The 14,658-nt window shown below is 35.1% G+C and overlaps 1 protein-coding gene across 1 annotated transcript in view; it reads left to right on the top strand.

Annotated features, from left to right (window-relative positions):
- Positions 1 to 14,658, top strand: part of LOC100449536 (ankyrin repeat domain-containing protein 36A) — a 137,127-nt gene that overhangs the window by 38,393 nt on the left and 84,076 nt on the right. The window contains exons 15-21 of the mRNA XM_054543008.2: positions 652 to 718; positions 3,273 to 3,333; positions 3,962 to 3,992; positions 6,789 to 6,855; positions 9,410 to 9,470; positions 10,105 to 10,135; positions 12,939 to 13,005. Coding sequence (XP_054398983.2) covers positions 652 to 718; positions 3,273 to 3,333; positions 3,962 to 3,992; positions 6,789 to 6,855; positions 9,410 to 9,470; positions 10,105 to 10,135; positions 12,939 to 13,005 — 385 coding nt within the window. The remainder of the gene's footprint in view (positions 1 to 651; positions 719 to 3,272; positions 3,334 to 3,961; positions 3,993 to 6,788; positions 6,856 to 9,409; positions 9,471 to 10,104; positions 10,136 to 12,938; positions 13,006 to 14,658) is intronic.

Raw genomic sequence — 14,658 nt, 5'->3', positions numbered from 1 at the left:
TGAAGGATATTCCCAATAACAACCTAACAACCTATACATTTGTACTTTGACTTTTGTACACTCAGCTTTCAAACATTTGCAGTGTTTCAGGGGGCTCCCTGCAGTGTTCTAGGGTGAAGAGAATCAGTGGGCCCTCTTTAAGTAGCTCACATGCTGAAGATCCAAGACTCTCATTTTCCAGTGACACAGATTAGTCTTTGCATCAGAAGTAGATAATGGAGAAGAGACAGTGCCTTTTCTGCCTTGTTTTAGGTTATCAGGTTTACTCCAGTTCAGTAAGAAAAGTTGTGTCAGATATCCACTGGATTTTCAGTTTAGCCTTTAGGGTAGATAGTTTATAAGGACAAATTATTGTCTGGCCGTGCCGTTATAATGCCTGTCACTATTTGTTACGGGTTTAAGGGTGAGTCTGCATTGGATATTTCATAGTTTGGGAGAGGTGGAGGCAGAAATAGGTAACTGAAATGTTTTCTAAAACGGAAACCATATCTTAATTATACCAGGAAATATTATTTAATATGCAGATAACTGAGTTTCCTCAGACTTTGTTTTACCATTTTTTTTGGGGGACATGCATGTATAGACTGACGGTTTTTGTTTTCTTTTAAGAAATGAACGTGCTCGTTTTTGTTGTATCTTTTTGCTCCGTAGGAGTCTCTACAGACCGGATACTGTTGTACAGCCTGTGACAGAGGATGAGTTTGATTTGGAATCTGAGGTAGAGTACTGTCTTGTGAAATTAATTTTCTCACTCTAAATCTCATGTTTTATATTATTTTCTTCTAAAACTTAGCAGTTGTCTACCTATCGTTGTTTTATGTTAGTATTAAAACTTTTATTAGAGATAACCATTTTAAAGAAATGGGAGGGGTTAATTTTAATTTTTTTTACTTTGGCAAATAAGAAATAGTTGATAAATACTTTGAGAGGTGTGACCTGAAAAAAAAAATTGCTGGAAAATGCACAGTGACAGAAAAATGTTGTTCGGGAACGCTTTCCCACAATAGAGGAGATGCAAATTTTGGTCTAGGCTTATCTGAGTAAGTGTTTTTACTTTGAGTTGTATATCATATGTGTATGACTAATAATACCTCTGTTTAAGTGAATCTTTGTTACCTCAGATGACTTATTATGGGAATCATGGAATCACCCTGTTACACATACCATGTAGTTTCTTTTTATTTCTTGTGCACCTATTTTAACATCATACAGTATTTTTGCAGAGAGCTATTTCTTTATTTTTTCTTGGTTCTATAATTAGAGTGAAATAATATTAGAAATTGTGGAAATTTAACTAGACATGGTATCATGTGCCTGTAGTCCCACCTATTCAAGAGATCAAGCCAGGAGAATTTCTTGAGCCCAGGAGTTTAAGACCAAGCTTGGCAATAGAGCAAGAGCTTATCTCTAATTTTAAAAAGTTGTGGAAGATTAGAAATTTAAATTCTGTTGTCAAATCTGTATTAGAGAGGGTTTACACTGTGTTTTCCGGGTCCTTTTTATTAAGAGTATACTTTAAACTCTTTATCTAATTGAAGAATATGCGTTTTGTTTAAAATAACAACCTGTTTGATAAGCAGAGACTCTTCATTTTCCTAAGGTCAGACTTTAATTTCACAAGGTTTGCGCATTGTAATAAAAAATAAAAAATCTACTCAAGGTGTTTGTATCGCATTCTAAATTTTAAATGTCGGAGGCTTTTGTGCTGTTATTGAAAAAATAATTGTAAAACTCCTGCATTACTATGAGCCACTTGAAGCTAGAAAACCTATTTGTATGTATCCTGGAGTACCCAGAATAATATCTGGCATGTAAGAAACATTTTATTAGTTTTTAATGTGAATCAACAACCAGGCAAATGGGCTTTTTTATAATGGAATGTTACAGGTGACATAATACGCCTAAGATATCTAATAATTAAATCTATTAAATTTCTTGAATGTTTTGAATTTATCTTTTCTTGTAATGTTGAGAATGTATAAGTTGAGGTGAGTTATGTTGAGAAAATATGTCATAGAGAAGAAAATAAAATTTAGAAAAGATGGAAAGGAAATAGGAAAGGTGGATACAGCGTGTTTTCTAATATCTTCCAACTGGAAGCTTGGATTAGGATTTTAGATTAAATTTTCTTAAATTTTTAAAGCCCCAACCATGTTCTACTAAATACATATTTTTCAGGACATACATTAGTCTTTCGAATTCTGAATAAAAATTCTGTCTCCACGTGTTAAGTTGCTGGAATTTTATTGTTTTGTTTTGTTTTTTTTTTTTTCCCCTCTCGGTCTGTCTGTCTCTCTCTGTGTAGTAAGAATGTTTCAGCTTTCAGGTGAATGATCATGGTTAACTCTTGGGATGTGTTATTTTATAGTAAACAAATGGAACTCTTTATTACATAAGTATTTACGCAAAACAAATTGTCGAGTAAATGCTAACCAGTATTATTAGGCATATATTATGAATGCAAGCTTTTCTTTTAAGCTCATATTTGATTGACTGGTCGTGTCTCTTTTTTTGTTTGTTTCTCCCTCCTTCCCGTTTGTTTAAAAATGATTTACCTCAGTCTAACTTTTTCCTTGCAGACGGCATGTCTTTAGTGTCTGTTGTTTCATTTCACCTCTGTTTCTGTTGTCAGGATACTTAGTTACAGCTTTCTGTTTAGTAGCTATGTGTGGCCTTCATTCATGAATCACTGCTCCATAAGGTGGACGGTTGCTTTGTTGTGTCTTTTTTGGAAGGAGCTGAAGTTATACAATAATTTGTTTTTAGCTTTTGACACACAGAATAGAAGCAACTTATACTGTTTCCGACGCTGGCCCATTTAAATATAGTACTACTAAAAACTACATTCTCACATTTTTTCCCACAGAAAGTAATTCACACAAATATATATCATGCATAAATATTTTGAAAAATAAAGTGATTATTGACTTTTTATTATTAGTTTTGTTCAGTAATACTGTAAATTACATATGAGTAAATTTTTGTCCCAGTTTGTTGTGGTTAATGAAAGAGACTAATGGATATCATAGTATTTGTATAATAATCAACTGGGGTTGAAAGGAGTAACATTTTGAGAATATCTGTATCACCAATCATAATCATCATCCCATGTGAATATGTAGATAAGTAAATGGCAGACTTGGGGTTTGAATCTACGTATGAGTGACTTCAACGTGTATATTTTTTTCTGTTAGATCATGTAGTAATGGTGGCTATTATCATTATTTAAATTGCTCCATGTTATTCTTAAACCTATTGTGTTTTCCTTCTAGATTATTTCAAAACCATACATCCCAAAGAGAGGGATTATTTCTGTACAATCTACAGAAGATGGTAAGCTATTTGAAGCCTGCCTATTATATTATTTACTTACCCTTCGTTTATTTGTCTTTTTTTTTCTGTTTTCTTTTTTCTTCTTCTTCTTTTTTTTTGAAATGCAGTCTTACTAGTCTGCAGCCCAGGTTGTGGTGCAGTGGCACGATCTTGGCTCACTGCAGCTTCCACCTCCCGGGTTCAAGTGATTCTCCTGCCTCAGCCTCCCGAGTAGCTGGGATTACAGGCGCGCACCACCACACCTGGCTAATTTTTGTGTTTTTAGTAGAGATGGAGTTTCACGATGTTGTCCGGGCTGATCTCAAACTCTTGACTTCAAGCGATCAACCCACCTCGGCCTCCCAAACTGCTAGGATTACAGGCATGAGCCACCGTGCCAGGCCTTCTGTAGTATTATTATTATTATTATTATTATTATTATTATTATTATTATCATCATCATAAGGATAGAGTCTTTCTATGTTGGCCAGGCTGGTCTCAAACTCCTGGGCTTCTCAAGTGATATCTCTGCCTCAGCCTTCTAAGTAGCTAAGATTGTAGGAACAAGCCACTGTGCTCTTTTATGTTTTTAATATTCTGTAGTTTTCTATTGTTGATTTAAAATGCATTTTACTTTTTTGTTTAATAGTGCCTCCTCCTACTAAAGAGTGTTTTCACAGGTATGATTTCACAGATTTTTTAAATTGATACGTTTAACTAAGTGAATAGAGAGAAGAGAAACTAGTATCTGTTTAGTGTTCTCCTCTGTGCTAGACACCATATTACATGCTTAACATTTATCATGTCATCTTCACACAGCTTTACAAACTATTTGTGCTATTATTGCATTTTTACTAATTAGGCAACTCTGTTTTAATGAGGTTGAAATATTGACTCAGGATTCCACAGCAAACAGATAGCCAACCCAAGATTGGACCATCATCCTGCCTGGCTCTCAAATCACTTCTTTTGCCCCTAAGCATAAGTGGATAGAGATCTATGCAGCAATGGGATCACGGTACTGATTTAAATCAGATCAATTCAGAAAGTCACAGTTTGTTATGCATTGACTCTCTAAGTCATTTTGTTATGCATTGACTTCTAAGTGTTCCTTAGAAGCCTGGCTACTCCAAAAGTTTGTCCAAATATTTTGGAAATGGCAGTGGTAATCGTATTACTTTTTTTTTTTTTTTTTAACCATCAGCATTTTAAAGGTAGATATCAGTTATCTGTGGCCACAGGACCCTAAGTTTTTCATAAGCAAGACCAAGCCCATGCCAGAAAAATACTATCTTACTGTGCTTGGCGAATATCTAAATATAGTCCATGTGATGTTAACTATATTTAGCATATATTAAAAGGATATTTCTAATTCATTTCTCTACTTACTGCCTATCCAGTTAGGTTTTCTCTTTTAATGAGTACCCTGCCTAGTTTGCTGAAGCTTTTTCTTATTCTCTGGATTCTTTTATTTTCCTTCTATGACATTTTAATAATATTTTCTTGATTTCTTTTTACTTCTGTTTTTCTTATGATCTTCTATTATAGTTTTCGTGAACAGCCGCTAAATATTCCCCGTTTTCCTACAGACACAATCAGAGGTGCATAGAATTTCAGAATGTTAAGAAATCCTGGAGACTAAACAGAATATCCTCTAGTACTTGAATCCTTGCTTATCATCCTGATCAAGTGGTTTGTTCAGGTGGAGAACCTGAAACTCAAAGAGAGAAAATTATTTGGATACAGTAAATCAGAGAAATGAGAATTGCACTCAGGTTTCTTAGTTCAAAACCCAGTCTTCTTTTACATCATTCTGTCACTGAGTGATTTTAGTTTTAGAAAGAGGGAGTGGCTCTAGTGAACACGGTGGAAGAGGATGAGAATGGAATGAGCTGTTGAACCCAATGAAAGTGGATAAGAATGGAATTTGCAGGGGACAGCCAAATTTGAAGAGAAACAAACTCTTAGTTGGATAGAAATGAGGGTTTTAGGAAAAAATCTGAATATTTGGTTTAATGCAAGTTTGATAAAGATAAGGGAATTGAAAACACAGGATGTTGGGAGCTATCAAGAAAGGCATATTAGAATACGGCGTTCAAGGAGTTCTGAAGAGGTTGCTGCCTTTTTGTTTGTTTAACTGGAGGAACTGACAAACTTCAAGGTTTTATTGAAAAATGTTAAAAGAATTTGAGCCACTGGAAAGAGTCTCCAGAGCAGATAGGAATGTGGTATCATCTTCTTCCATCCCAGCTTACAGAGGGCTTAGAATCCCTCAAGAACTAGGGAGCTGGAGATTGCTTAAGTACACGGATCTGTGACCCAGGGTGGATGTCTCTTTTTTTCTGACTCTTTTCTCAATTCTCTCATGTACATGTAGGGTAGGGCAAATGTAGGATTGGCCGGCAAACCAGCAGTGAAGCTTCCTTTGGGTAGTTGGTAACATGCGTATGCTTGGGGTGGATGACTGAGACTAACCTACTTTCCGGAAGCAGAGGAATAGAGAGCTCCTACTCTCAATTATGTTAGCCCATCTTTTGAGGAATCTGGGTTTTCCTAGGCTGAAGATGTAGATTGGAGATTGCCACGGATCCCTGCAGAAGAGGGATCCAGAAGTGGGAGCCCATAGGAAGGAAGATATTTAGATAGTGATGAATGAAATGGAGGTATAAGTACTTAGGAGGGAGACTTTTCCAGCAGTCTCTCTCTTGGGTATCTGAGTGTCTATGAAGGTTCTTAAGCTTGCTGGTTTTTGTGGATCTGAATAAGGCAGGATCTATATAATGACAATAATTGGATTTTAAAATTTCTAATGTTTTAATCTTCTGTGAAGGATATTCCCAATAACAACCTAACAACCTATACATTTGTACTTTGACTTTTGTACACTCAGCTTTCAAACATTTGCAGTGTTTCAGGGGGCTCCCTGCAGTGTTCTAGGGTGAAGAGAATCAGTGGGCCCTCTTTAAGTAGCTCACATGCTGAAGATCCAAGACTCTCATTTTCCAGTGACACAGATTAGTCTTTGCATCAGAAGTAGATAATGGAGAAGAGACAGTGCCTTTTCTGCCTTGTTTTAGGTTATCAGGTTTACTCCAGTTCAGTAAGAAAAGTTGTGTCAGATATCCACTGGATTTTCAGTTTAGCCTTTAGGGTAGATAGTTTATAAGGACAAATTATTGTCTGGCCGTGCCGTTATAATGCCTGTCACTATTTGTTACGGGTTTAAGGGTGAGTCTGCATTGGATATTTCATAGTTTGGGAGAGGTGGAGGCAGAAATAGGTAACTGAAATGTTTTCTAAAACGGAAACCATATCTTAATTATACCAGGAAATATTATTTAATATGCAGATAACTGAGTTTCCTCAGACTTTGTTTTACCATTTTTTTTGGGGGACATGCATGTATAGACTGACGGTTTTTGTTTTCTTTTAAGAAATGAACGTGCTCGTTTTTGTTGTATCTTTTTGCTCCGTAGGAGTCTCTACAGACCGGATACTGTTGTACAGCCTGTGACAGAGGATGAGTTTGATTTGGAATCTGAGGTAGAGTACTGTCTTGTGAAATTAATTTTCTCACTCTAAATCTCATGTTTTATATTATTTTCTTCTAAAACTTAGCAGTTGTCTACCTATCGTTGTTTTATGTTAGTATTAAAACTTTTATTAGAGATAACCATTTTAAAGAAATGGGAGGGGTTAATTTTAATTTTTTTTACTTTGGCAAATAAGAAATAGTTGATAAATACTTTGAGAGGTGTGACCTGAAAAAAAAAATTGCTGGAAAATGCACAGTGACAGAAAAATGTTGTTCGGGAACGCTTTCCCACAATAGAGGAGATGCAAATTTTGGTCTAGGCTTATCTGAGTAAGTGTTTTTACTTTGAGTTGTATATCATATGTGTATGACTAATAATACCTCTGTTTAAGTGAATCTTTGTTACCTCAGATGACTTATTATGGGAATCATGGAATCACCCTGTTACACATACCATGTAGTTTCTTTTTATTTCTTGTGCACCTATTTTAACATCATACAGTATTTTTGCAGAGAGCTATTTCTTTATTTTTTCTTGGTTCTATAATTAGAGTGAAATAATATTAGAAATTGTGGAAATTTAACTAGACATGGTATCATGTGCCTGTAGTCCCACCTATTCAAGAGATCAAGCCAGGAGAATTTCTTGAGCCCAGGAGTTTAAGACCAAGCTTGGCAATAGAGCAAGAGCTTATCTCTAATTTTAAAAAGTTGTGGAAGATTAGAAATTTAAATTCTGTTGTCAAATCTGTATTAGAGAGGGTTTACACTGTGTTTTCCGGGTCCTTTTTATTAAGAGTATACTTTAAACTCTTTATCTAATTGAAGAATATGCGTTTTGTTTAAAATAACAACCTGTTTGATAAGCAGAGACTCTTCATTTTCCTAAGGTCAGACTTTAATTTCACAAGGTTTGCGCATTGTAATAAAAAATAAAAAATCTACTCAAGGTGTTTGTATCGCATTCTAAATTTTAAATGTCGGAGGCTTTTGTGCTGTTATTGAAAAAATAATTGTAAAACTCCTGCATTACTATGAGCCACTTGAAGCTAGAAAACCTATTTGTATGTATCCTGGAGTACCCAGAATAATATCTGGCATGTAAGAAACATTTTATTAGTTTTTAATGTGAATCAACAACCAGGCAAATGGGCTTTTTTATAATGGAATGTTACAGGTGACATAATACGCCTAAGATATCTAATAATTAAATCTATTAAATTTCTTGAATGTTTTGAATTTATCTTTTCTTGTAATGTTGAGAATGTATAAGTTGAGGTGAGTTATGTTGAGAAAATATGTCATAGAGAAGAAAATAAAATTTAGAAAAGATGGAAAGGAAATAGGAAAGGTGGATACAGCGTGTTTTCTAATATCTTCCAACTGGAAGCTTGGATTAGGATTTTAGATTAAATTTTCTTAAATTTTTAAAGCCCCAACCATGTTCTACTAAATACATATTTTTCAGGACATACATTAGTCTTTCGAATTCTGAATAAAAATTCTGTCTCCACGTGTTAAGTTGCTGGAATTTTATTGTTTTGTTTTGTTTTTTTTTTTTTCCCCTCTCGGTCTGTCTGTCTCTCTCTGTGTAGTAAGAATGTTTCAGCTTTCAGGTGAATGATCATGGTTAACTCTTGGGATGTGTTATTTTATAGTAAACAAATGGAACTCTTTATTACATAAGTATTTACACAAAACAAATTGTCGAGTAAATGCTAACCAGTATTATTAGGCATATATTATGAATGCAAGCTTTTCTTTTAAGCTCATATTTGATTGACTGGTCATGTCTCTTTTTTTGTTTGTTTCTCCCTCCTTCCCGTTTGTTTAAAAATGATTTACCTCAGTCTAACTTTTTCCTTGCAGACGGCATGTCTTTAGTGTCTGTTGTTTCATTTCACCTCTGTTTCTGTTGTCAGGATACTTAGTTACAGCTTTCTGTTTAGTAGCTATGTGTGGCCTTCATTCATGAATCACTGCTCCATAAGGTGGACGGTTGCTTTGTTGTGTCTTTTTTGGAAGGAGCTGAAGTTATACAATAATTTGTTTTTAGCTTTTGACACACAGAATAGAAGCAACTTATACTGTTTCCGACGCTGGCCCATTTAAATATAGTACTACTAAAAACTACATTCTCACATTTTTTCCCACAGAAAGTAATTCACACAAATATATATCATGCATAAATATTTTGAAAAATAAAGTGATTATTAACTTTTTATTATTAGTTTTGTTTAGTAATACTGTAAATTACATATGAGTAAATTTTTGTCCCAGTTTGTTGTGGTTAATGAAAGAGACTAATGGATATCATAGTATTTGTATAATAATCAACTGGGGTTGAAAGGAGTAACATTTTGAGAATATCTGTATCACCAATCATAATCATCATCCCATGTGAATATGTAGATAAGTAAATGGCAGACTTGGGGTTTGAATCTACGTATGAGTGACTTCAACGTGTATATTTTTTTCTGTTAGATCATGTAGTAATGGTGGCTATTATCATTATTTAAATTGCTCCATGTTATTCTTAAACCTATTGTGTTTTCCTTCTAGATTATTTCAAAACCATACATCCCAAAGAGAGGGATTATTTCTGTACAATCTACAGAAGATGGTAAGCTATTTGAAGCCTGCCTATTATATTATTTACTTACCCTTCGTTTATTTGTCTTTTTTTTTCTGTTTTCTTTTTTCTTCTTCTTCTTTTTTTTTGAAATGCAGTCTTACTAGTCTGCAGCCCAGGTTGTGGTGCAGTGGCACGATCTTGGCTCACTGCAGCTTCCACCTCCCGGGTTCAAGTGATTCTCCTGCCTCAGCCTCCCGAGTAGCTGGGATTACAGGCGCGCACCACCACACCTGGCTAATTTTTGTGTTTTTAGTAGAGATGGAGTTTCACGATGTTGTCCGGGCTGATCTCAAACTCTTGACTTCAAGCGATCAACCCACCTCGGCCTCCCAAACTGCTAGGATTACAGGCATGAGCCACCGTGCCAGGCCTTCTGTAGTATTATTATTATTATTATTATTATTATTATTATTATTATTATTATTATCATCATCATAAGGATAGAGTCTTTCTATGTTGGCCAGGCTGGTCTCAAACTCCTGGGCTTCTCAAGTGATATCTCTGCCTCAGCCTTCTAAGTAGCTAAGATTGTAGGAACAAGCCACTGTGCTCTTTTATGTTTTTAATATTCTGTAGTTTTCTATTGTTGATTTAAAATGCATTTTACTTTTTTGTTTAATAGTGCCTCCTCCTACTAAAGAGTGCTTTGACAGGTATGATTTCACAGATTTTTTAAACTGATATGTTTAACTAAGTGAATAGAGAGAAGAGAAACTAGTATCTGTTTAGTGTTCTCCTCTGTGCTAGACACCATATTACATGCTTAACATTTATCATGTCATGTCATCTTCACACAGCTTTACAAACTATTTGTGCTATTATTGCGTTTTTACTAATTAGGCAACTGTGCTTTAATGAGGTTGAAATATTGACTCATGATTCCACAGTAAACAGGTAGCCAACCCAAGATTGGACCATCATCCTGCCTGGCTCTCAAATCACTTCTTTTGCCCCTAAGCATAAGTGGATAGAGATCTATGCAGCAATGGGATCATGGTACTGATTTAAATCAGATCAATTCAGAAAGTCACATTTTGTTATGCATTGACTCTCTAAGTCATTTTTTTATGCATTGACTTCTAAGTGTTCCTTAGAAGCCTGGCTACTCTAAAAGTTTGTCCAAATATTTTGGAAATGGCAGTGGTAACCATATTACTTTTTTTTTTTTTTAACCATCAGCGTTTTAAAGGCAGATATCAGTTATCTGTGGCCACAGGACCCTACGTTTTTCATAAGCAAGACCAAGCCCATGCCAGAAAAATACTATCTTACTGTGCTTGGTGAATATCTAAATATAGTCCATGTGATGTTTACTATATTTAGCATATATTAAAAGGATATTTCTAATTCATTTCTCTACTTACTGCCTACCCAGTTAGGTTGTCTCTTTAAGTGAGTACCCTGTCTAGTTTGCTGAAGCTTTTTCTTATTCTCTGGATTCTTTTATTTTCCTTCTATGACATTTTAATAATATTTTCTTGATTTCTTTTTACTTCTCTTCTGTTTTTCTTATGATCTTCTATTATAGTTTTCGTGAACAGCCACTAAATATTTCCCGTTTTCCTACAGACAAAATCAGAGATGCATAGAATTTCAGAATGTTAAGAAATCCTAGAGACTAAACAAAATATCCTCTAGTACTTGAATCCTTGGTTATCATCCTGATCAAGTGGTTTGTTCAGGTGGAGAACCTGAAACTCAAAGAGAGAAAATTATTTGGATACAGTAAATCAGAGAAATGAGAATTGCACTCAGGTTTCTTAGTTCAAAACCCAGTCTTCTTTTACATCATTCTGTCACTGAGTGATTTTAGTTTTAGAAAGAGGGAGTGGCTCTAGTGAACACGGTGGAAGAGGATGAGAATGGAATGAGCTGTTGAACCCAATGAAAGTGGATAAGAATGGAATTTGCAGGGGACAGCCAAATTTGAAGAGAAACAAACTCTTAGTTGGATAGAAATGAGGGTTTTAGGAAAAAATCTGAATATTTGGTTTAATGCAAGTTTGATAAAGATAAGGGAATTGAAAACACAGGATGTTGGGAGCTATCAAGAAAGGCATATTAGAATACGGCGTTCAAGGAGTTCTGAAGAGGTTGCTGCCTTTTTGTTTGTTTAACTGGAGGAACTGACAAACTTCAAGGTTTTATTGAAAAATGTTAAAAGAATTTGAGCCACTGGAAAGAGTCTCCGGAGCAGATAGGAATGTGGTATCATCTTCTTCCATCCCAGCTTACAGAGGGCTTAGAATCCCTCAAGAACTAGGGAGCTGGAGATTGCTTAAGTACACGGATCTGTGACCCAGGGTGGATGTCTCTTTTTTTCTGACTCTTTTCTCAATTCTCTCATGTACATGTAGGGTAGGGCAAATGTAGGATTGGCCGGCAAACCAGCAGTGAAGCTTCCTTTGGGTAGTTGGTAACATGCGTATGCTTGGGGTGGATGACTGAGACTAACTTACTTTCCGGAAGCAGAGGAATAGAGAGCTCCTACTCTCAATTATGTTAGCCCATCTTTTGAGGAATCTGGGTTTTCCTAGGCTGAAGATGTAGATTGGAGATTGCCACGGATCCCTGCAGAAGAGGGATCCAGAAGTGGGAGCCCATAGGAAGGAAGATATTTAGATAGTGATGAATGAAATGGAGGTATAAGTACTTAGGAGGGAGACTTTTCCAGCAGTCTCTCTCTTGGGTATCTGAGTGTCTATGAAGGTTCTTAAGCTTGCTGGTTTTTGTGGATCTGAATAAGGCAGGATCTATATAATGACAATAATTGGATTTTAAAATTTCTAATGTTTTAATCTTCTGTGAAGGATATTCCCAATAACAACCTAACAACCTATACATTTGTACTTTGACTTTTGTACACTCAGCTTTCAAACATTTGCAGTGTTTCAGGGGGCTCCCTGCAGTGTTCTAGGGTGAAGAGAATCAGTGGGCCCTCTTTAAGTAGCTCACATGCTGAAGATCCAAGACTCTCATTTTCCAGTGACACAGATTAGTCTTTGCATCAGAAGTAGATAATGGAGAAGAGACAGTGCCTTTTCTGCCTTGTTTTAGGTTATCAGGTTTACTCCAGTTCAGTAAGAAAAGTTGTGTCAGATATCCACTGGATTTTCAGTTTAGCCTTTAGGGTAGATAGTTTATAAGGACAAATTATTGTCTGGCCGTGCCGTTATAATGCCTGTCACTATTTGTTACGGGTTTAAGGGTGAGTCTGCATTGGATATTTCATAGTTTGGGAGAGGTGGAGGCAGAAATAGGTAACTGAAATGTTTTCTAAAACGGAAACCATATCTTAATTATACCAGGAAATATTATTTAATATGCAGATAACTGAGTTTCCTCAGACTTTGTTTTACCATTTTTTTTGGGGGACATGCATGTATAGACTGACGGTTTTTGTTTTCTTTTAAGAAATGAACGTGCTCGTTTTTGTTGTATCTTTTTGCTCCGTAGGAGTCTCTACAGACCGGATACTGTTGTACAGCCTGTGACAGAGGATGAGTTTGATTTGGAATCTGAGGTAGAGTACTGTCTTGTGAAATTAATTTTCTCACTCTAAATCTCATGTTTTATATTATTTTCTTCTAAAACTTAGCAGTTGTCTACCTATCGTTGTTTTATGTTAGTATTAAAACTTTTATTAGAGATAACCATTTTAAAGAAATGGGAGGGGTTAATTTTAATTTTTTTTACTTTGGCAAATAAGAAATAGTTGATAAATACTTTGAGAGGTGTGACCTGAAAAAAAAAATTGCTGGAAAATGCACAGTGACAGAAAAATGTTGTTCGGGAACGCTTTCCCACAATAGAGGAGATGCAAATTTTGGTCTAGGCTTATCTGAGTAAGTGTTTTTACTTTGAGTTGTATATCATATGTGTATGACTAATAATACCTCTGTTTAAGTGAATCTTTGTTACCTCAGATGACTTATTATGGGAATCATGGAATCACCCTGTTACACATACCATGTAGTTTCTTTTTATTTCTTGTGCACCTATTTTAACATCATACAGTATTTTTGCAGAGAGCTATTTCTTTATTTTTTCTTGGTTCTATAATTAGAGTGAAATAATATTAGAAATTGTGGAAATTTAACTAGACATGGTATCATGTGCCTGTAGTCCCACCTATTCAAGAGATCAAGCCAGGAGAATTTCTTGAGCCCAGGAGTTTAAGACCAAGCTTGGCAATAGAGCAAGAGCTTATCTCTAATTTTAAAAAGTTGTGGAAGATTAGAAATTTAAATTCTGTTGTCAAATCTGTATTAGAGAGGGTTTACACTGTGTTTTCCGGGTCCTTTTTATTAAGAGTATACTTTAAACTCTTTATCTAATTGAAGAATATGCGTTTTGTTTAAAATAACAACCTGTTTGATAAGCAGAGACTCTTCATTTTCCTAAGGTCAGACTTTAATTTCACAAGGTTTGCGCATTGTAATAAAAAATAAAAAATCTACTCAAGGTGTTTGTATCGCATTCTAAATTTTAAATGTCGGAGGCTTTTGTGCTGTTATTGAAAAAATAATTGTAAAACTCCTGCATTACTATGAGCCACTTGAAGCTAGAAAACCTATTTGTATGTATCCTGGAGTACCCAGAATAATATCTGGCATGTAAGAAACATTTTATTAGTTTTTAATGTGAATCAACAACCAGGCAAATGGGCTTTTTTATAATGGAATGTTACAGGTGACATAATACGCCTAAGATATCTAATAATTAAATCTATTAAATTTCTTGAATGTTTTGAATTTATCTTTTCTTGTAATGTTGAGAATGTATAAGTTGAGGTGAGTTATGTTGAGAAAATATGTCATAGAGAAGAAAATAAAATTTAGAAAAGATGGAAAGGAAATAGGAAAGGTGGATACAGCGTGTTTTCTAATATCTTCCAACTGGAAGCTTGGATTAGGATTTTAGATTAAATTTTCTTAAATTTTTAAAGCCCCAACCATGTTCTACTAAATACATATTTTTCAGGACATACATTAGTCTTTCGAATTCTGAATAAAAATTCTGTCTCCACGTGTTAAGTTGCTGGAATTTTATTGTTTTGTTTTGTTTTTTTTTTTTTCCCCTCTCGGTCTGTCTGTCTCTCTCTGTGTAGTAAGAATGTTTCAGCTTTCAGGTGAATGATCATGGTTAACTCTTGGGATGTGTTATTTTATAGTAA

Source organism: Pongo abelii, chromosome 23, assembly GCF_028885655.2.
Source record: "Pongo abelii isolate AG06213 chromosome 23, NHGRI_mPonAbe1-v2.0_pri, whole genome shotgun sequence".
NCBI classification, from domain to species: domain Eukaryota; kingdom Metazoa; phylum Chordata; class Mammalia; order Primates; family Hominidae; genus Pongo; species Pongo abelii.
Note: the sequence above shows the minus strand (reverse complement) of the source record. Positions and strands in the feature narration are given on the sequence as shown.